General features: G+C 39.2%; 1 protein-coding gene across 9 annotated transcripts in view; it reads right to left on the bottom strand.

The window, feature by feature from the left end:
• Nucleotides 1-23,250, bottom strand: part of DLG2 (discs large MAGUK scaffold protein 2) — an 884,334-nt gene that overhangs the window by 759,090 nt on the left and 101,994 nt on the right. For 2 of the 9 annotated variants that reach the window (XR_009454391.1, XM_059708255.1), the window contains exon 1: nt 666-1,167. The exons of 1 other annotated variant lie outside the window; for it this stretch is intronic. Coding sequence is in view for 7 of the 8 variants with exons in the window: in XM_059708255.1 (XP_059564238.1) it covers nt 666-974 (309 nt within the window). In the remaining variant the exon portion in view is untranslated. Of the gene's footprint in view, nt 1-665; nt 1,173-23,250 lie in introns of those variants that run through there. 6 more of the 9 variants (XM_059708246.1, XM_059708251.1, XM_059708256.1 and 3 more) reach the window with 5 other exon arrangements.

Below are 23,250 nucleotides of genomic sequence, written 5' to 3'. Positions count from 1 at the left end.
AAATAAACTATTGCTTCTCTATGAATAAATAAAATATTTCATTTTTTTATTTTGAGCATAATCATCCTATAGCTTGCTTCCAATTATTCCTTGTGCTTGTAAAATAAATTATTTAGGATAAACAAAATTTGTTCTCTATTACTAAAGAGGTACACAGCATTATAAGAATAAAATTAGAATAGTATAGTTCAAATCACCACTTTCCAAAACTGAATAAATCTACTTTTAACTTTAAAGAGCTGGAAAATATCTGATTAAAGTTATTTTTTCTCTTCCTTAAAACAAACAAACAAACAAACAAACAAACAAAAAACCCTGGGCTAGGCAGAATAGAAAAGTTAACAATGACTAGAAGTAAAAGTGCAGTTAAAAGACTATGATGCAAAATAGTGAAATCATCTGAAGATTAGAAAAGTTGAACTCGGGGAAAAGTCACTAAAAGAAACTGAGCACAGCATCCCTGGACTTGCCCAAGCCACCCTGAGGTGTGAGCCCCCAAAACCTGTGAAAATGAGAGGTTTTTCTTGGCCTACCATTTTCCAAACAGGCATCCCCAGTCAGCAAGGAGGACTCACTCAGCAAAGTTTCCAAACCATCCTAACCTTACACAACTTGCTAGCAGTTTCTCCCGACGCTCAGGGGAAAGTCATAAGGAAAAGGCTCACCTGTGCTGGGCTGAACCAGCCATGTGGGCAGGCACAGTGCTCCCCACAAGTCCCTTTGCCCTTGGTGCTCGTCCTGTGGGGACTTTTCCGCACACTGTCCCACAAGGTGACCAGCTTGGTCCTGTTTGAAGCTGGACCCCCAGGTCCTGAAGAAGGCATGGTCTGAGAATTGTACCCGAGCCCCTGAGGGCTCCTCTGCCAGCCACAAGCGCAGTGGGCATCCCTGAGCACTGTGGGTGCACTCCTGCCGGCATCCATCCCATCGGACCCCCGGCTGCAGCTGTGCTGCTTGGTGAGGTATGCATTCATAGTGCACTGATGTCTACTCTTTCCTTTGGTCAGCTCTGCCCAGGAATGTTTCCTCCTTGACACCCCTTGCTTCCAGGCAGTTGTAAAAGTCTCTTTTTTCCCCCCTCGCGTGGATCCCTCAGTAGCTTTGACAGCTGCTATAAGCAGTGCATCCTGGGAGCCGTGGGAGCAGCGAGAGCAGCTCCGCACAGCATTATCTGCGGGCTGGTAGCTCTTTGTCAATAGATGACTCAACTCACAGAGCAACTTGACAGTATCCCTGCTCTAGGCAGAAGCAATCAATGCTCCACACAGCTGGGCTACAAGACTGTACACTGCATTACAAGCCCTTTTTGGATGAAGCCCCACAGTAAAGAATACTCGCTGCAATTTGGCATTCTGGCTTTTCCCTGTCCTGGCTGATCCCCACGCAAAATACAGACCTCAGGAAAGACAGCTTCTTATCAGGCTAGCAGGAAGGACCCTTCTTTCCGGAAAGAAGGCATCTAGGCTGAAACAACATAGCACAAGCCATTTAAAGTGATGGGAAAGTTAACCTGTCAAGGAATTTCCAACATTTACAGGAATCAATTATCGAGAGAGAGATTTGCCAAGACAGACCAAATCATGAGGCAACTAAATAAGAGAATCAGTATTAACTCTAAAGAAGTTCAATTCATTTAGAAAAATTGCTGAGGTCACAGCATGCTACTGGAGTCCTTTAAAAGTTGCAAGTTTAATGTGTTTTAGATCATGATTACACACTGCCATCTAAGCAAATATTCTTTATGCTATGAACAATTATTATTTCCTTCTGATTCAAAAAAAAGCAATTTTCAAAAGTTCAAAACTGAGGGGTTGGCTTATTTTAACACAGTGTTTTTCCTTACCCAAAATTATTCTGAGGATTTCCTTTCAAATACGTTACCACAACAAATACATTCACCACAGAAAGGGGCTGCATTTTAAAGTAAAAGACACATCTAACTCTGCCATCCAGTATTTTGGTTTCCAAAGACAGAATTTTCAAATTCTTGCACTGAAAAATAAGTGAAATCTATCCAATTTAAAGCAATTGCCTTCCAGAGAGGACATGATTGTTTAAAAATTTTAGCATGATTCACAGAAGCCACCCATAGTATTTTCAGTAGAGGAAAAGGTGCTTAGAGTTTGTATTCTTTTTGAAACTTTCTCCATCTGTAACATAAATGCTTATCACATATCCTAAGGAAATAATTTTGGTTTGATTGCAAAGCAAGCTGCCATCTATGCAGCACCAACAAATGATGATATAACCCCATGATATAATAATTTTATCTACAGACCATCAGGTACTATTAGATCTAACTTCTCAGTGGATTGACCAGCGGCTAGGGTGGTGTAGACCTCATTTCTGACTAAGGGATCAAGGTTATCATCTCAAAGGCCAGGATTATAACATATTCTACATTTCAATGCTGGGATTCGCTAGATAAATCATTGATAAATATATAAAAATGCTGAAGGAATGAGGCAGGATCTTCTCTTTCCATGTATCTCCATAAAAAGTATCCTTTTCCAATTTTTCCACAAGAGGTTGACATTAGTACCTTGCCTGGCACAGTAGGCATCCAAAACATCTTTGCTAAATAATCATAACTCATATGAATAAGTTCAAAAGGCAGGCCCTGGTCCATTACTGGTAATTTTTTCAAAGCATCTAGTGCACTGACTGCCCAGCACATAGCAGCCTTATAAATACACTAGAGGCCCGGTGCACGAAATTCATGCACTCAGGTGGTGGTCCCTCGGCCCAGCCTGCGCTCTCTTGGGGGGTGTCTGGCTGACAGCTTAGTCCTGCTCCCCACGGGCAGTTGGACATCCTTAGCACTCCGTGGAGGTGGGAGAGGCTCCCGCCACTACTGCTGCACTTGCCAGCTGTGAGACGGGCTTCTTACTGAGCAGTGCTCCCCCTGTGGGAGTGCACTGACCACCAGGGGGCAGCTCCTGCGTGAGCATCTGCCCCCTTGTGGTCAGTGTGCATCATAGTGACTGGTCGTTCCACTGTTCAGTCGATTTGCATATGAACCTTTTATTATATAGGATTTCTTGGATGGATATATGGAGGGTTTGGTGGATGTATAAATAGAAGGAAGAGTAGAGGAATGAAGCAGTTGAGTAACATTTTTTGAAAACAATATTTAATTCAGCAATGATGCAGAATCATAAGCTCTTCCATTAAGGTTAGCTTCAGTGATGGTTTTGAGGTGTTAAAGAAATTTGATAGAAGAAGGAGAAGGAGAAGGAGAAGGAGAAGGAGAAGGAGAAGAAGGAAGAAGAAGAATAAGAAGGAGAAGACTTTAACTATTGGGAAGAAATATGTGGCATTAATGGTCTTTCTTCCTGAAAGAAAATCAAGGAATCAAGATCAATGCTTGAAAAGTGTAAAATTGAGGCAAAGAGTTCATTATGTGATATTCAGTGGGGAAAATCTGACTTTTGAAGAGCGAGGAAGAGAGAGAGAGGGAAAAAAACAAACATTGATATGAGAGAGGAATGCTGATTGGTTGCCTCCCATATGTGCCCCAACTGGTGATCAAACCTGCAACCTAGGCATGTGCCCTGACTGGGCAATGCTCCAACCAACTGAGCCATCAGCCAGGGTTGAATGAGTTATTTTTAATGAGCTATTTCTTCTCAACACAAGGACAACAGGATTCCTATTTTAATAACCTTAACATGTCATTTCTATATTGATAAATATGTTGTGTAACTAATATTACTTGCCTTGAAGGATCTTAAAGACCATATCAAACTTCCATTAAACTCATTACAATACTATACTGAAATTATTCTTTACTTTAATACATATAACATAATTCCAGCCTCCTGTCTTCCTCTTCAAGTCATATTTTTTTTTCCTTTTCAAATAATGATGTTTGGCTTTTTAAGTCTGAAGACAGACCACTTAAGCAGATAAATGTGTCCAACTAACCCACTGTACTATGAAACAGACCTACTAATTAAAGATAATTCAATTTGATCAACTGTAATTGGACAATTGTAATGACCATGAGATGACATGAAATTCTGGCCAAACAAGAATTAGTGGTACCCAAGTACACATCCCACTTATCATTGTGATTTAACATGGGCAGATGGTGCACAGGGCAATGCCTAGATGAGATGTATCTTCTTGACCTCTCTTTGACCTGTTACTCTCTCCATAGAGCAACCACTGGCTTTAAAGCAGAGGCTTAAATGAATATCCTGGCTTGATTTGTTTAAAATTAAATAGCAATGATGACTTACTAAATAAATTGTACCGCACTAAAACACTATGCAGATATTCTTGCCAGATAAAATTTCCTCAGGCTCTCTTTGCATATGGGAAATGAAAATATTAATTACGAAAGAAGAGCTAAGTAGTGCTTTCTAAAGGATGACTGAGTAGCAGAAGCCCTTTAGCATCCATAAGTAATGTGTTAGATAATCACAAAATGGTATAAAGTATTAGATAAAATTTATCTTGATTTCAAAATTGTAGATAGTCTATTCCTGGCCCTGCAAATCCTAGAGATGTCATAAATGCTAACAAATTAATATTCTTGTACATCTAATAGCCTCCAGCCTAAGCAATCTCCAGATCTAATCACATTTACCTTTCAAAATAAGAGAGAAACAAAAATATTTAAAGTATTTCAGGCTCTAAATTTATTTCCAAAACCCTTAAACCAATTTAATCATAAATCTTAGGAGGCAAAGCAAGAAGGAATTAACACTGAGGAAGGATACATGCTTAATTGCTATAGAGATTTCACCTGGACATAGAATTTAATAGAAAGTAAACAAAAATAGTTTTAAAATGTCCAAAATTCTTGTTAATATGCTTGGATTTTGGTGGGTGTTGAGGAGAGAGGATTAATCTGAATTAATGTAAGGGTGAATTGTAAAATGGTTTTCAGGAAATGCAGATGTATTATATTCTAACACAGTAACACTGTTGGGGAAATAAGAACATAAGTTATGTGACATTTCTTAGAGATTCTGAGAACACTAATAAAAAGGTAATAATCATTTATAATTTACAAATTTTAGCTACTGAATCTAAATAATGAGCTCCACTGCTACAAGAAATGTGTCCTTGTCCTTCGACATTAGACTAATGTCACTCCCCGGAAGCTTTCCAGACGCCCCTGGCATATTCAGTTACACTCCACAGTATTTGTATGCTTGTGTGTGTAAATACCTTTCACAGTGGTCGATTTCTCTCAATCCACCACTATGACAACCTCCCTTGTCGAAGCTACCATCACGTCTCCTCAGCAGTGGTGAAACAGCTTCCCAGCTGGTCTCTGGCCTCCACCCTTACTCCAATTCACTCTCACATAGTGGCCAGAGTGACTTCCTCAGATGTGTGAATGCAGTCAGGCCCCACTCTGCATAACAAATGTCAATAAAATCTCTGAGGACCTTTATCCCCATAGACAACATCTTCAAACTGGCCTGCCTGGTCCTGGATTATGGCCCGTGTGACTTGGCCTCTGTGCTTTTCTCCAGTCTCACCCATGCCTCACCCCCTTGCCCCATCCACCTTCCAACCACATAGGCCTTGACTACCTTGTGGCCATTCCACACGCTCTCTTCCCTTGCCCACACCTTCACATAAATCATTCCTACTCACCCTTCTGTTAGGTGCTTCAAGAAACAACTTCCTGAAATCCATCCCAAGGAATCATTGAATATACTCAAGAAGGGTTGGCTAATCCTGCAACACAGCTCCCAAACCAGTCTTCCAGACCTTCCTTCACACCAGCTTGCCATCCCAAAGACTCTTCTATTCAGAAATTCTGGAGTCATCCCTGCCCTCCAGAGCTCAGCTCAAATGTCACCTTTCCAAGAAGCCATTCCCTGGACACTGTGCCCCACCCTTCTTCCAGAACAGATCATGTCATCCTCCCATTAAACACTCACTTAGCACCTGTGCCTTTCTTTTTTCTTTCCTTTTTCTTCATATACTTTTATCACTTTTTGTTAGAGAAAGAGGAAGGGAGGAGAGAGAAATAGAAACATCGGTGTTGATTGGCTGCCTCCTGCAGGCCCCCTATTGGGGATTGAGCCTGAAACCCAGGCATGTGTCCTGACCAGGAATCAAACCAGTGACCTCTTGGTGGATGGCATGATGCTCAATCCACTGACCCACACTGGCTAGACACACCTGTGCCTTTCTATTTCAACACTTACATGTCTGCACTTAAAGTAAAAATTACACTATTACTCATTTTGGGCCATTCTACTTACACAGAATATAGGTAAATGCCATTAAGGAAGAGAGAGGCTCTTTTTGTATCTGCACCCTCTGAACCAAGCACAAAGGCAGTGTTTAGTATTTATTAAAACCAATCTAGTAAGAAAGAAGATAAAAATTGTCTTTCAGTGGTTATACCAACATTGGTATTCAAGTCTGTGTTCTACCTCCCAGTGCAAAATGAACAAATAAGCATTTTGAATTTAAACACAAACTAGCTATGTGCTCTTAAGGTCATCATTTAAGTGAAACATTCTGTGTGGCTGAGTGGTGTAGTGGTATGCATTAACTCATTTGGGGGAAGAAATTTGATAGTGGTCTTATAATACTAAGAAATTGAAATGGCTTTTGTTTGTTTTAGTAAGATATTCATTCATAAAAGCTATACTTCCTGCCAGCTGTGATTTTTCTCTCAAGTGTTTTCAAGATGTTCTCCCTTTATATAGATAGTGAAAAGGGGGAGTGGGGGTGGGAAAGCCAGTCAGTGGGAAAGCAGATAGAGCATCCCAAACTCCAACCACCAGTCTTGACCCTCTTAAAGTGATATACTCCAGAGGCATAGTGAGTTCAGGATCCTGAAAGTGTATATTAGAGAGCGGACAGACAAGATGACACCTCCCCTTCCTCCTGATTAATCAAGTTAAACGTTTAAAAAATTAAACAGCATTAGTATTTATAACAGCACCTTAATTATATATTTTTAAATATGGCTAAAAAATACATAACACAGAGCTACACTCTTAACACAGTTTAAATATGCAGTACAATATTGTTAACCACACACACAGTGTTGCACAGCAAATCTCCAGAACATTTTGATCATGAACTACTGAAATTCTATTTCTTTTATTTATTTTTTAAATGTTTTTTTTTCAAATATATTTTTATTAATTTCAGAGAGGAAGGGAGAGGGAGAGAGAAATAGAAACATCAATGATGAGAGAGAGTCATGGATTGGCTGCCTCCTGCACACCCCTCAGTGGGATCTACCCACAACCAAAGGATGTTCCCTGACCAGGAATCAAACCGTGACCTCCTGGTTCATAGGTTGATACTTAACCACTGAAATTATATTCCTTTTGAACAGAAAATCCTCAATTCCCCTCCTTCTAGGCCCTAGCAACCTCCATTCTACTTCCTGCTTCTATGAATTCACTACTTTAGATACGTCATACAATATAAATCAAATCATTCAGTGTTTGTCTTTCTGTAACTGGCTTATTTCATTTAGCATTATGTCCCCAAAGTTTATTCATGTTGTAGCATATGACAGGATTTCTTCCTTTTTATGGCTGAATAATACTCCATTGTTTCTATATACCACATTTTCTTTATCCATCCGTCAATGGATATTTAGGCTGTTTCCACCTCGGTGCTATCTATACCAATAAAAGCCTAGGTGGTCCTCGTGCGCAACGTTGTCACAAGATGGTCGCCACAAGATGGCCACTACAAAGGTGGCCACCACAAGATGGCCACGTGTTCAGTGGAGGTGGGGCCCAGCGGCCGCTCCATGCGGTGAGGCCTGGGAGTCCCGCGGCTCTGCACGACACGGAAGGAGCTGGTCCTGGCGTCTCTAACACCTTGCACAGAGGAGGCGGGTCCCAACCTAGGAGGTGGGTCGCAGCAGGGAAGGGCAGTTGTGGGCGATCAGGCTGGCAGGGGAGCAGTTAGGCATCAATCAGGCCAGCAGGGGAGAGGTTAGGGGTCGATCAGGCTGGCAGGCAGAAGCAGTTAGAGACAATGAGGCAGACAGGCAGGCAGGCGAGCAGTCAGGAGCCAGCAGTCCTGGATTGTGAGAGGGATGTCCAACTGCCGGTTTAGTCTCTATCCCACAGGCCTAAACCGGCAGTCAGACATAACCGAGGGTTCCCAGACTGGGCTGAGGGACACACACCCCCACCCCCATGCACAATTTTTGTGCACCAGGCCTCTAGTTGTAAATAATGCTTCAAAGATCATAGGAGTGCAAATATCTTTTCAAGACCCTAATTTCACTTTTTTGAGTAAATGAAAAAGGGATTTATGGGTCATATGACAGTTTTACTTTTAAGTTTTTTGAGAAACATTCATGTTTTCTATAGCAGCTGAGCCATTTTACATTCCCATCAACAGGGTACAAGGTTCCAATTTTCCACATTCTCACCAACACTTAGTTTGTGCTGCTGTTGTTGTTTTACAATGGTCATACTAACAGGTCTGAGCTTTGTTTTTCACATAAATGTCCCAAAAGGATTGGGACTAATGTGAACAATTACATACCAAAAAATTAGGTAATCTAAGAGAAATAGATTTTCTTTTGAATTTCACATTTGTTTCCACATAAATGTTAGTATTGTTTTTTCTCTATTTCTGTAAAGAATGCCATTGGAATATTCTCAGGGTTTTAATTGAATCTGAAGATTGCTTAGGGTAGTATGGACATTTTTTAAAAATGTTGTCTTCTAATCTATGGACATTTATTTGTGTTTTATTTTTTTCATCAATGTTTCATAAATTTTAGTGTAATAGTCATTCATTGCTGTGGTTAAGTTTATCCCTGTGTATTATTTTTTATGTTATTGTAAATAAGATTGTTTTAATTCCCCATTCAAATTGTTCATTGTTATGAATATAAGCAAACACATTTTTGTATATTGATTTTGTGTCCTACAATTTTGCTGAATTAACAGTTGTGTGTATAATCTTTAGTGTTTTCTATATATAAAATAATGTTACTTGTGAACAGATGCCATTTTACTTCTTTCTTGCTAATTTAAAAACCCTTAATTTGGGGTGTGTGTGTGTGTGTGTGTGCACATGACTAATTGCTCTGGTTATGACTTCCAGTACAACACTGAATAACACTGGTGACAGTGGGAAGGAACCCTTATATTGTTCTTGATCTTAGAGAAAAATTTTTCAGTTTTTCACCATTGAGTCTGATGTTAGTTATGGGATTTTCATACAGGGCCTTTATTATGTTGAGGTAATTCCCTTCCATTTCTAGTTTGTTGAGTGTTTATGTCCTGAAATAATATTAAATTTTTTCAATGATTTTCTTCATCTGTTGAGATAATCATGTGATTTTTGTTCTTTTCTGTTAATGTGGTATATCTCATTGATTTTTTTTTTATGTTGAAGCACCTTTAAATCTCATGGATAAAGCACACTTGATCATAGTGTATGATTCTTTTAATGTGCTGTTGAATTCAGTTTGCTAGTATTTGTATAGAATTTTTGCATTTATTTATTAGAAATATTGGCCTGAAGTTTTCTTTTCTTGTGGTATCTTTTTCTAGCGTTGGTATCATAGTAATGTGGCCTCATAAGCCTGGAAGTGTTCCCACCATTTTAATTTTTTGGAAGAGTTGGAGAAGAATTGGCATTAATTCTTCCTTAAATATTTGGTAGATTTCACCAGTGAATCTATCTCATCCTTGGCTCTTTTTGGTTGGGAGGCTTTTAATGATTGATTTAATCTCATTACTAGTTATAGGTCTGTTCAAATTTTATAATTTTCATAATTCAGTCTTAATAGGTTGTCATTTTCTAGGAATGTATTTATTTCTCTTAGATTACCTAATTTTTGGTATATTATTGTTCACATTAGTCCCAATCCTTTTAATTTATTTGGCTTTAATTGTAACATCTCTTTCAGTTCTGTTTTTATTCATTTGAGCCTTTTCTCTTTTTATTATTAGTTAATGTAGCTAAAAGTATCAATTTTATCTTTTTTTAAAACAGCTCTTATTTTTGTTGATTTTTCTATTGTTCTTTTACTTTATACTTTATTTATTTATGTTTCAATCCTAATTATTGCCTTCTTTCTGTTGACTTTAGGTTTAATTTGTTCTTATTGTTCTAGTTCTTTGAAGTATAAAGTTAGGTTGTTTACTTTAAATCTTTTTTAATGTAGGCATTTATCACTATAAACTTTCTTAGTATTGTTTATGCTGCATCCCATAAGTTTTGGTATGTGTGTTTTTGTTTTTAATAGCCTCAAGATATTTTTGAATTTCTCATTTGCTTTCCACTTTAAACCATTAATCATTCAAGAATGTGTTGTTTAATTTCCAAATATTTGTGAATTTTCCAGTTTTCCTTCTGCCATTATTTAGTTTCATTCCATTTGGGTTGGAAAATGCATCATATAATTTTAATCTTCTTGATTTTTTTAAGACTTTTTTTGCGACCTAACGTGATTAGTCCTATAGAATGTTCTCGTGTATTTAATAAGAATGTGTATTCTGTTGCTTTTAGGTTGAACAGCTCTCTATATGTGTTAGGCCCTTTTCATCTATTGTGTTATTCAACTCCTCTGTTTCCTTGTTGATCTTCTGTCACAATGTTCTATCCATTATTAAAAGTCAGGCATTGAAATCTTTTATTAGTATGTTGCTATCTAACCCTTTAGTTCTGTTAATGTTTGTTTCATGTATTTGGATGTTCTGATGTTGGTGCATATGTAATTATAATTGTCATATTTTCTTGGAAAATTGACCCTTTTATCATTATATAATATCTTTCTTTGTCTCTCTTGAGTTTTTAATTATTATCATTTGCATGCAATATCTTTATTCATTCTTTCACTTTCAGCCTCCATGTGCTCTTAAATCTAACTGTGGTACATCTACACAATGGAATACTACACTGTGGTCAAAAAGAAGCTTTTTTACCACTTGCAACAGCATGGATGGAACTGGAGAGCATTATGCTAAGCGAAATAAGCCAGTCAGAGAAAGATAAATATCACATGATCTCACTCATTTATGGAATATAATGAGCAACATAAACTGATGAACAAAAACAGATCCAGAGACAGAGAAGCATTGATCAGACCGTCAAACCTCAGAGGAAGGTAGGGGAGGGTGGGGGTAAGGGGGAAAGATCAACCAAAGGACTTATATGCATGCATAGAAGCCTAACCAATGCACACAGACAACAGGGGGGTGAGGGCATGATGAGGGGGGATGGGGGGTAATGTGGGGATAAGGACACATATAATAACTTAATAAAGAAATTTAAAAAATAAAGTGAGTCACTTATAGACAGCATATAGTTTAATCTTGTTTTTATTATCCATTCAGCCACTCTATGCCTCATTTAAATAAATTATTAATAGGAAAGAACTTACTCTTGTCATTTTGCTAATTGTTTTATAGTTTACTTATGCCTCTTTTCTTCTCTTGCTATATTCCTTTGTGTTTCATTTATTTATTTACTTATCTTCATTTTTGTACTGGAGTGATTTGATACTTTTCTCATTTTCTTTTGGGTATCTTCTGTAGCTATTTTTCTCTGTGATTAACTTAGGACTCACACAAAACACCTTATTCCTATAGTCATCTACTTTAAACTGATGAGCTGATAACAGTGTAATTTCAGTTATATACGCTACACTTCTACTTTACCCCACACTTAATTAATGTCACAAATTACATATTTCATATTATGCATCCATTAACATATTTTATAGTTATAGTTATTTTTTATACTTTTGTGTTTTAACTTCTTTAGCACTGAACACTGAGCTCAGTGCATGTAACAATATGTTCTTGTCCAAGCTCTCGTTGGCTTGAAAATTAATTTAAATATTGAAAGTATATTGATTTAAATGGTGGGGGATTCTTGGCTCTTGATCAGATTCTTGGGAACCTAATATGTGTAACATCCAATGTTGGGTGCTTATCTGATTCTTCCCTGGTTGCCAGGAGCAGAAAAGGTAGTGTGGGAAGGTATGGGGCCCTACACATGCCATCTCCTGCTCTGAGTTTCATGTGGGATAAAATGCATTAATAATAAAATGTGCCAAAATAACACTATGGTATTGACTTATAACTGAATAAAAGAGAGGAGTACAATGAGGGAGAAGGAAGGAAGGAAGGAAGGAAGGAAGGAAGGAAGGAAGGAAGGAAGGAAGGAAGGAAGGAAGGAAGGAAGAAAGGAATAACAAAACAATAAAGGAAAGGAGGGAGGAAAAGTCACAAAATAAGTAAAGAAATATCTATATCTATAAAAGCCTAAGCGACCAAATGACCGAACAACCGTATGACCAGTCAACAGGTCGCTGTGAAGCACACCGATCACCAGGGGGCAGATGCTCAATACAGGACCTGTCCCCAGTGGTCAATGCACTCCCACTGCAGGAGCGCGGCTCAGCTGACTGAGGGCCGCCACCCGCCGGTCTCACGGCTGGCGAGCACAGCTGTGGTGGTACAAGCCTCTCCCACCTCCACGGCAGTGTTACCAAGCGGCAGCGGCAGCAGGCACAGCAGGGCCAGGATGAGCAGAAGTGGAGCGGCACCTGGCCCGGACTTGGGCTCCTCCACAGCTGCCTGCCACTTTGGGAACTACTACATCCCTTGGGGGATGTTGGACTGCTGGTTTGGGCCCAATCCCCACAGGCCATTTGACTGAAACCGGCAGTCCGACATCCCTTGAGGGATCCTGGATTGCGAGAGGGCACAGGCCAGACTGAGGGACCCCACCAGTGCACAAATCTGTGCACCAGGCCTCTCGTCTCAAGATAAAATACTGAATCAAAATGGAACAAATATAAATGGACCTTCCTCTGACTATGGGACAGTCTGGCATACACCACTGAGGTCCCCTTGAAGCAGTCTTCCTGGCTTTTTGTTGTCATACCCAGAATTTGAAAGAGAACCATGATCTGGAATCAGTCTTTCTTTGGTCTAAATTCTACATGCTCTTATTTTTTTCTGATGAATGATTTGTAATAGATATTTTCTAAAGTTATCTAAAGGTCACAAAACCTCCTAAGTTAAAAATAAGCCAGATTCTGACTTGTCAGAGGTAATTCATCTGTGGGTTGGCCTAAAGGCAAGGGTATGGATTAATAGACATGACAGGCCCTCTTCCAGCTCAATGATCTCCTCTCCTTGGAGACTTGACATTTTAGTAAACTTTTACCTAATTGGCTTTGTGTTGGCCAGTGCATTTCTAATTCACATTTAATTAATCATTGCCTCCTCTTTAACTCACATCATTTTGCTTTTGTGCTTTTCATTTCATTCAATAAGGATTTATCGACTGCCTGTTTTGTACTAGGAACTATACTTGTGGTAAAGTAGTGAACTGTATTCAGGGTAGCAATTTGGCAGGACAGAATTCCTTGAATGAACAACCGTGACGAGTGACATACAGGGAGACATACAGGGATAATGTGAGGGCTGTCCCTGCTACTGAACATGTTCCATTGTGGTGAGTTTTATAATTATATGTGGGCATGTTTGTCTCTCCTTCCAGATTATTAACTTCTAAGAAAAAAATCATCTTTTATTTGTAAACTAACACTCTCCTTGCCTCATCATATAATTCTTATTGCTCAGTAAATATTACTGAATTAAAGGTGGAAAATATGAGACTTGGTTTTAGGAAACATGCTTTAGTTCCGGCTCTACCATGAACTAGCTTTCACCTTGGAGAAGTTCCTTTAACTTGCTAAGTTTTAATGACCACTTTGTAAAATTAAGGGAGTGGACTACAGAGTCTATGAAACCACATTCAGTGGTTGCTGAAAGACAGGCATATCTGATGAGTGATGCCCTGTCAACATATTGAGGTATAATCACAGTGCTTCTCAAATGACTACAGAAATTTAGATGTAATGTTATTCTAATAAATATTTAGGTTTATTATTATTATTATTTTTAACACATAGCAGGGTGGTTAAAAAGTATGGCATGGTGAATTTTCTGGCTTATCTTCTCAATTTTACATTCTTTCAGTAAAAGCTTGCCAAATAGAGAGGCAGCACGACATAGTGGTGAGAAGCAGGGCCTCTGAAGTCAGACCGTTAAAGCCATTCCACCTCCATCACTTATTCACAGGCTAAAACAAGCACCTTCTCCCCTCCCTAAATAGCTCTTTACTGTGTTCACCGGAGAGCTCAGAACATTTTAATTGCTGCATACATACTTGAAGTCTGATGAAATTTCTCCTGTTAGGAATATTTTTAAAATTTTTTTTGAATAATGTGCTAAAGCGTTTTACAACCTTTATGTACTTACTAGAGGCCTAGTGCATGAAATTCATGCATGGGGCGGGGGGGGGGGTGTGTGTGTCCATCAGCCCAGCCTGTGCCCTCTCGCAATCAGAGTCCAGAGTGGGGGGGGGGGGGCTAATTGGGGGCATTGTTGGCCAGGGAGAGGTTGGGGGGGCGATTGGCTGCCGGTGAGCATGGGGTGGGGCCAACGGGAGCTTGGAAGGAGTTGTGAGCGGAAGGCCGTGAGGTGTATACTTCCATACTTCCAGTATTTGTGGCTCGCCGCTCAGGTTGGTGGCCTACTTACTGGCTACCACTGGCTTTGAAGTCAGGGACGTGGCCCCAAAGCATAGGGAGGCATGGAGGGCATGTGGCCCCAGCGGCGGCACAGGGAGGAAGAGCCCAGTCCTTGCCGGCCCATCCCTGGGTCATGGCCCCTGGTCACGGAAGTGTCTGCTGGTGACCTGGAGACGCACATGAGGCAAGCACTCAAGTCCCTGTGTCCAGTGGGAAGGGCACTTGCTTCCCACCGCTCCAATAATACTAATGCTGTGGTTTAACTGGAATATAAAAGGAGAAAGGCCAGTGCAGTCGAGCTGAATAAATCACAGATTTGTAGCCTTAATATTCTAATCTTTCTAGTAAATGGTAGCATTAGTGTCAAATTTTACGGTCTTGCTAATTCAAGGGCATACCTTCCTATGGATATTCTCCCATCCTAACATCAGATCAGGCAGCGCTGTCCCCCAATCACCCCGCCAGTCACCCCCCTCTGCGGGATGACCAGCAGGGCGATGTGGGCGATGTGGGGGGAGGGCCTGCTGGCACCTGCCTTGGCTGGTGGCCTGGTGCCGCCTGCTCACCGCCCTCCCCCCCCCCCCCCGCCCAATGACTGGTTGTTCCTCAGGTTGTTCCACCATTTTGTCAATTTGCATATTAGGGTTTTATATAGATTTTTCTCCCAGTCATAATAGATGAGGCATAAGGATAGACAACTAAGTTTACTATAGAATCTCATGTTAGGTTTTAGTTTTTGAAAATACTGTTATATCCTTGATTTCTCTTATACCTTGAAATAGCCCCACATGGTAGGCAGCCAGGGGAAAAACTGAAGATCATGGTTGTAAAATAATGTGTCTAGGGTTAGACAGCTGATAAGTGCTATTGTTGGAACCAGAATTCAAACCTCAGGGTTCTGCCCAAAATCTTTCCACTATTCCATCCTGTTTTCTTCCACAACATTTTTTTTTCTGAGGATGAACACATGATGTCTTGTTATTCCCTTTTGCCATCAAAAAATAACAAAAGGGTAAAAGATGAGAAACTTTTAGTGAACCTAGAATTTAAGGATTTAAATTTGGTGTTAGCAAAATAATTTGCATTCCCCTTCTGTGTTCCTATTTATGATCCTAAGGAAAGGCTTACTGTAATCAGGATTTAGAGAGATCTGAAAGAAACATCTTCCTAAACTTGAATGGCTGAAATAAAAATAAAGCTTCTGTCTTAATTGTATTTCCTCTTGCAAGTCCAGGAGCATCTGCAGTTTCTTGCAGCCACAAGAAAGAGGCTTGGGTTTTTGTAAATCCCTTTTTTTTTTTGGCTAAAGAACAGCTTTAATCATAGCCGCTGCTGTTACCATTTAATGATTATCTGCTATGAATATGCCAAGAAATACACAGACTAGAGCTAATTCTTTCAACAGCTCTGAAAGGCAACTGTTATTATTCCCATTTCTAGATGAAAAAAATGAGGTTTAGAGAAGTTAAGTAACTGCTCAAGGTCATGCAGCTATTATGTGCAAAGTCATGATTCAAATCCAGGTCAGTGTGATTCTACCATGTTGCTTCTCTAAAAAAAAAAAAAAAAAGTGAATCAAAGTGATGATTCTTCTACCTTCCTTTACTCATATAAGTACTTTGTTATTATTATTTTTTAAATCCTCACCTGAGGATATTTTTCCATTGATTTTTAGAGAGAGTGGAAGAGAGAGGGAAATATCGATGTGAGAAAAAACATTGATTGGTTGCCTCCTGCATGAGGCCAGAGCAGGGCCCAGGCCAGGGAGGAGCCTGCAACCCTGGCATATGCCCTTGACTGAAATCAAACCCTGGACCCTTCAGTCTGCAGGCCGATGCTCTATGCACTGAGCCAAACCGGCTAGGGCCATTCAAGTACTTTGAAAGTTAAAACTCTGAGTCAAGCTGTGGAGGCTTTGGGAAAACAATGCAAACTCTAATGATATAAAACCTGTGTTGGTGAGAAGTCCAAGCAGAAGTGAGTTATCACCTACTTTGGGTAGAGTTCTTCACCACCTGACAGTGAATATTCATTTAGGCCTGCTGGGCTAAATGAAATGTGCTATTGTTCACCCAGATGCCAAAGTGCCCACTGTGAGGCCTTTCAAGCAAATCTTCTTTACTCTAGATCTCACTCATAAGCCAACAGAACAGACATGATATGCACATTATTTGTGGGTTGGGTCCTGCAGAACTGACATTGGTCCCAAGACGCCCTGCTTGGAGCCCAGGTTCTGATGCTGAAAATACATTTGGGAGAATTCACCTCATGCAAACTTATTAGCATGCAGTAAACAATAAAATATTTTCTTTTCTGCAGAAAGGTCCTTTATTTCATTCTTGGAATATGTTCTTCCGGTGAAATTTGTGCAACAAGAATGCACATCACTTTGTAGACTATTTCCTATATAATCATCAGCTAGTGAAGAAAAGTATTTCTCCTTCCTTATTTTTACAATGTCCCATTGAAAATAACCACATTGCTTGCCCTCTTATTGCAGGTAATGTGTGGCCAGTCTGACGGGCAATGGAGGCAATGGGAGAACTTACTGTATCCAATCTTCTAGGTGGCCTTTTTCAACTAGGCACATCAGAAACAGCACCTCATTCCACCTGGAGCAAATGGCTAGTCAAAAGGGCTACCATGCCATGGCAGGCAGGCCTCCCTTCAGCTCCAGAAAGCACCAGACCATTCAAGATAGAAATCAATCTCCTCCAGGATAGAAAAGAAAGTGAATTAATGTCAGTAAGACAAATCCTTCCAGCAAGGAGAATCCAACAGGAGGTCCCAATTATAAAGCATCTTGATGCAGCTCAGTAGAGCCCAGGTGAGTGGCTGAATGGAAGTTTTGACACCTGAATATCACTGACACATACACCTTGCATTTCTGCCCACTTCTCAGACATCCTCCAGGCTTTCCCTGTCCACTGCCTTTTTACTGTTCATGTACAAAGTCCCTGTGGCTTCACAAAGAATTCTACAAGGATAAATGAAAAGGACTAATACCCCTTGGGTGTCTTAGTCCAAGTAAAGGTCTTTTGAAAACTGCATTGTTTCTGGAAATTAAATTATGCTGTTAAGCATCTGCATTACAAACAGTTCCCCAACTAGTGAGAAAACAATCGCTTTTGATTTAAATTATGCTCTGACTAAAGTATGTTCTCTCTCTCTCTCTCTCTCTCTCTCTCTCTCTCTCTCTCTCTCTCTCCTGTTGTTTTTAATCCTCACCCTAGAATATTTTTCCATTGGTTTTTTAGAGAGAGTGGAAGGGAGGGGGAAAGGCAGAGAGAAAGAAACATCGATGTGAGAGAGAGACATCAATTGGTTGCCTCCCTTAAGGGGACTGAGCCTGCAACTGGGGTACATGCCCTTCAGTCTGTGGGCCAATGCTCTAACCACTGAGCAAGACTGGCTAGGACTAAAGTATGTTCTCTTATAATCTAGGGCTGTGTCAACAATTAGGTTTGGTCCACTCAATTGGCATTTGGTTGACAGTTTGTTCTTTGTGACATTGCTGATCTCTGCTATATCCCTCTACTGGTCCAGAAAGAAGCTGGCCTCTTTTCAAAAGTAATCTAAAGCAATCACATCTGAGTCCTAATAACTTTGGCAGTTAACATGTACAATCAAGTTACAGGAAAGTAAAGGATTATTTACATTTTTTTCTTAATGCCAAGTTCTTTAATTGAGAATGAAGAAACCCACAGAAGTACAACATTGACAATAAAATGGATTTGTCTTTAAATAGAAATGATACCACCATTATGTTAACATTAAAATCCATAATGCTTAGCTTTACATCTCAATTATCTGAAAGTTAGTTCTATGAGCCTAAGTGTTTCGGTCTCCAATCCTCATAACATCACACATACTGGCGATTAATTTATTCTAAGCATATGAAGTCTTAGACAAATCATTTAAAGCTTCAAATTGCCTGAAGATATTGTGATTACAAATACAATGACACTTTTAAGAATGGTAGGGTTCAGAGAAATGGAGCATGTGTGTTGGGGGTGGGGTAAGAACAGAGAAGGTGATATCCAGATGTATCTGCTACCAAACTATAGGATCTGCCTAGATTTGGGATCTTCCATATGCCCTGCAGGTTGGCATATTCCCACAATACACAAATATTAAACAGAGTTTCCCAGAGCAACAGACTCTAGGACTTTCACTAAATCAATATTTAAATTGGAAATTATTCTCACATCCAATTGGAAATTATTCTCACAGCCTCCTTCCATAAGATTATTCCAATGTTATGTTTCCCTCTCCTGGAATCTCACACAAAGTCAGACTAGAGGGAAGCTATTGTTGTTGAAATCCTGAAGTGTCTGGCTTTTGTGCAAACCATGCTCATACTTTTCCAGAGATAAAACCTACAACTTTTAAGGCCTGACCTGCATTAGAAGCTATGCAAGTACGGAGGTGCTGTGCGTTCTGCTAGTTCTTCCACATGACTGAATTGCTATTCTTACCCACTAGCAGCCACAGAGGTGTTCAATGACCAGAGAAAAGTGCCACATGAGATAGTTTTCTCAGTCTCCATTAGCTTTCAAGTATACCATTGCCTGCTGATATTTTCAGTTCTCAAAAAGGCAGCCAAATATTGAAATAGTTGAAAGCTATTTGTCCACAACGTTAAGAACAAAATATAGGAGACAATTAGAGATGGAGAACTTTATTCCCTCACTCAGTAAACATTAATTGCGTGCCTACTATGATCCAGCACTGGCCTGATACTCAGTTTACAGCCATAAAAGCAAGATGTCATCCCTGCCCTGAGGTTGATGCCAGGCCAATGGTGGAGGCCTTGAACAAATAACTACACACATAATCTTTTTTACCTGCTTTGCTATTGGTTTGCCTTTCATTTGTTTCTGTTTCTCAATTGTTAACTACTCAGAGCTCTTTGTCTACTTTAGATATTAACTCTATGTGTGTCCTCTAAAATGTAAATCTCTTCCCCAGACTATTTTTGTCTGTTGACTTTACGGTATCTATTCCTAAATCCTTTAAAATGATATTGTCTATTTGGTATTTTAATAATAAGTTAAGATTCTCCCACCTCTAGGTTGTAGAAAGTCATCTGTTTTATTAACTAGAATGTAAACATAAAGTAATCTTCCTATTGTTTTTCGTTAAACCTTTAATCAGTTTTTATTTTTGCATAAGGCATTAGCTACATTGTACACTTCTATTAGCTTCCACATGGAAAGCTACTTGCGGCAACCAATTTATTTTATAATATCTCCCTTTTCCATATATATACCTAATTAAAACTTTGATAGTAGAAAAAAGAAGTTTAGAAGCTATGAGAATATGTAAGAGATATTTCAGGGACAGCTTTCCTGAGGAAGTGACATTTTAACAGAGAAAGCTGGTATATATGAAAGTAAAATCAATTCTACTCTTGATCAACTAGGCAAATAAATTCAAAATGTGTTAAATTAATTTACAATCTGAAATGTTTATAGACACACACACACACACACACACGCATTCCAAAATGCAAATAGCTAAAATTCACAATCTCAAATGTATGTTTCCTTATTAGTTAAAACTTGTACCAGTCTTATATTTTAAGTAAAGTCCTTTACCACAATAAAAGAAAGAATAAAACAAAAAGCCAAATAAGAAAAAGAGGAAAAAAGGGATGAAAAAGATGGACAACAATTTTAACATGACTTCAGAAATAATACAAAGAAGTTTATACCATTGCTGGTCACTGCACTGGGTAGCAATATTGTGCTATATGGGATAAAATTTAAAACAAAAACAGAGCTTTCTTATTTTGATAGTAAGGTGGGAATTGCTGAAGTACTCATTAAGTAAAAGGGTAGCACTACTGGCAATATCTCAGGGAATCGGGGACCAAACATCCATGTTGAGATGACCCTTCTAAAGTATGCTGAAGATTTTTTTTAACCATTTCAAATCCTTTAAACTTGGCGTTTGTATATCATTTTTAACTCCCTACATTGCTCGTTATATGACTTTTGACTTACTGAGTTCTTAAAAGCTCTGAAGGGAGAAATGGATTTAAATCTGAGCTTGATCATATAACAGCTGTGGCTTCTCAGACAGGTCCCTTAACATCTCTCAGCCTCAGTCATTTCACGTTAGAACTGTTTTGAGTAATAAATGAGGTAATACTTGTAATGCACTTAGTACCATGCCTAACTGGTACATTGCAAAGGATCACATTTTAGAGTTATTTATAGTGAAGGTGGTGATGAAGAAGAAGAAAGGGAAGGAGGAAGAGCATAACAATTATGAAGAAGCCTATTGCAATGTCAAGGCTGGATTAAGACATTTAAGAACTCTCAGCCTGCGAAAATTACTAGCCCCACCAATACAACTAAAAATAAAATTTTACTCTTTTATTTAATATTATTCATATTTATGCTGCAATTAAAATGTTTTTTTCTAGACTTTTTCTGATTGCAAAAGTCTGGGTGTGTTTACCAATAGGGACTTTTATCAGTTTTTGGTGCCTGTTCTTTGCTAGTTCTGGAAGCACATCCTTCATTTGCCTATCAGGTAATGCAACAGAAAGATTGGGGTTTATTCTATATAATAAAAGGATAATACGCAAATTGACCAAACATTGGAACTACTGGTGGCTATGACACACAGCAGCTGTGGCGGGAGCCTCTCCTGCCTCCATGGCAGTGCTAAGGATGTCCAACTGCTGGCTTAGGCCTGCTCCCTAATGGGAAGCAGGCCTAAGCCATCAGTCAGACATCCCTCGAGTGCTCCCGGACTGCGAGAGGGTGCAGGTCAGGCTGAGGGACACTCCCCCAGTGCAAGAATTTCGTGCATTGGGCCTCTAGTTAAAAGATGAGATCAAGGAAGGTGATGTCTCTGATTAAATGCTGTAGCAACTGGGAGATGGCTGTTAGAGCCTCCTGATGAAAAACTATTTGATTTCTTTAGCTCCATCTCTGCCTGTTTCCCAGTCTTCTACTGTAATCCAGGGTCTTCTGTGTTTGATTCAGTTCAGTTCCTCCCAAACATTTTCAACCCTTACCTAACTCCATGCCTTCTCATCATGCCATGAAAGAGTACCTATCCAGGCATTGGCCAGCAACTTGTAAAGTTTGCTCCCTTAGACTCATAGTTTGGCCTTATAGAGTCCTCTTACCAAGACCACTGAGCCCCATGATAGTCATTTGGACCAACTTCCTTTCCTAGCTTCTAATTTTTGACCCATTCTCTTGGATCACATAAGGCCCCTCCCACTGGTGGGCCATCATGTCCAGTGCTAAGCCCTGAGTCAGCAACCACATTAAATAACCAACATGGCTCATCAAGAGCCAAGTCTGGGAAGACAGCCAGTCTTTCCACCCTGAAGCAGGCTCATGGCTATGCAGCTTTTCTGGGTTGAAGAGATGCAGAGCATGGCTGACTATAACAAGAGAGGAGAAGGAAAATACAAGCTTGATGAACTTGCTGCAGGGAGATGTAACTGAGTATCCACAAATTGAATATTATTGCCCTTATCCTCACACCTCTCAATTTCCAAATTCAATCTAAGGGAAAACAAGCATTCTAATTCATATTCTCTCTCTCTCTCTCTCTCTCTCTCCCTCTCTCTCTCTCTCTCCCTCTCTCTCTCTCTCTCTTTCTCTCCACACACACACCACATCCATATATATATGATTGACATTCTTTACCAGGTTAATTTTCCCTAACCTTTATTCTATTGTTTTAAATGTGCACTTCTTATGTGAACATGAGCAACTATACTAAAGTCTATAAGCTCAAGTTTTTTTATGTATAAAATTGGGCTTTATAGTAGCATCTGCCCTGGAAAGATATTGTGAGATAATACATGTGAGATTCCTAGTCTATTTATTAATACAGTAATAAAAGGGGGACCCAGGATTCATACCCATGTAGTCTGACCTCAGAACAAAGACCATAGTCAGCTCATTATAGTGAGTACTTGTGATCATTGCTACTATCACTGTGACTATTGCATTCATAATAGAAAAATTAGAAAATTCATATAAGCAGAGAAAAAAATTACTCACAGTCCCTTTCTTATAGATAACAATTTTTAATATTTTGGTACTACTCACAAACTTTTTTCTACACATTTTTTTTTGTCCAAAAGCAGTATCATACTATGCTTATTGTTTTTCATCTATTTTTATGTTCAATATGTTGTTGATATTTTTATATCAATAAATGTCATTTTATAGAGTAAGAGAAAAAATTGGTATGAGTGATTGCACAATTTTATATTTTTGACCAGGTCTCCCATCTCTGATAATAGTCTTAAAACCCATATTTCTTTTATTGCTTAATCCTCTGAGGTTTATGGGCAAGTTCCCCAGTTCACTGATTCACAAAAGGACTTAGTTGACAGAAGCCATAGTAGACATGAGACCTTAGAAACAGAAGGAACTTTCTCTCCATCACACAAATATTAAGGAAGAAACAGCACTTCATAAAATATCATTACAGCACAGTGACCATGGATTTCACTAAAAGCTGTCAATTTAGCCAGCATCTGGTGCAAAACCCATACTGAAGCTCCTCAAATAGAAAAGAAACAGGTAGAAAGAAGGAAACTTTATCAGGATATTTGGAAATATGAAAATATAAAGTCAAAAGTACAACTCACTGTATGCATAGGTTGGCTGAAGTACCACAATACCCAGCATGCATCTTGGTACCAAAACTTAAATAAGAGGAAGATGCATTCATTCATACAT

This window comes from Myotis daubentonii, chromosome 9 (genome assembly GCF_963259705.1).
Source record: "Myotis daubentonii chromosome 9, mMyoDau2.1, whole genome shotgun sequence".
NCBI classification, from domain to species: Eukaryota; Metazoa; Chordata; class Mammalia; order Chiroptera; family Vespertilionidae; genus Myotis; species Myotis daubentonii.
Note: the sequence above shows the minus strand (reverse complement) of the source record. Positions and strands in the feature narration are given on the sequence as shown.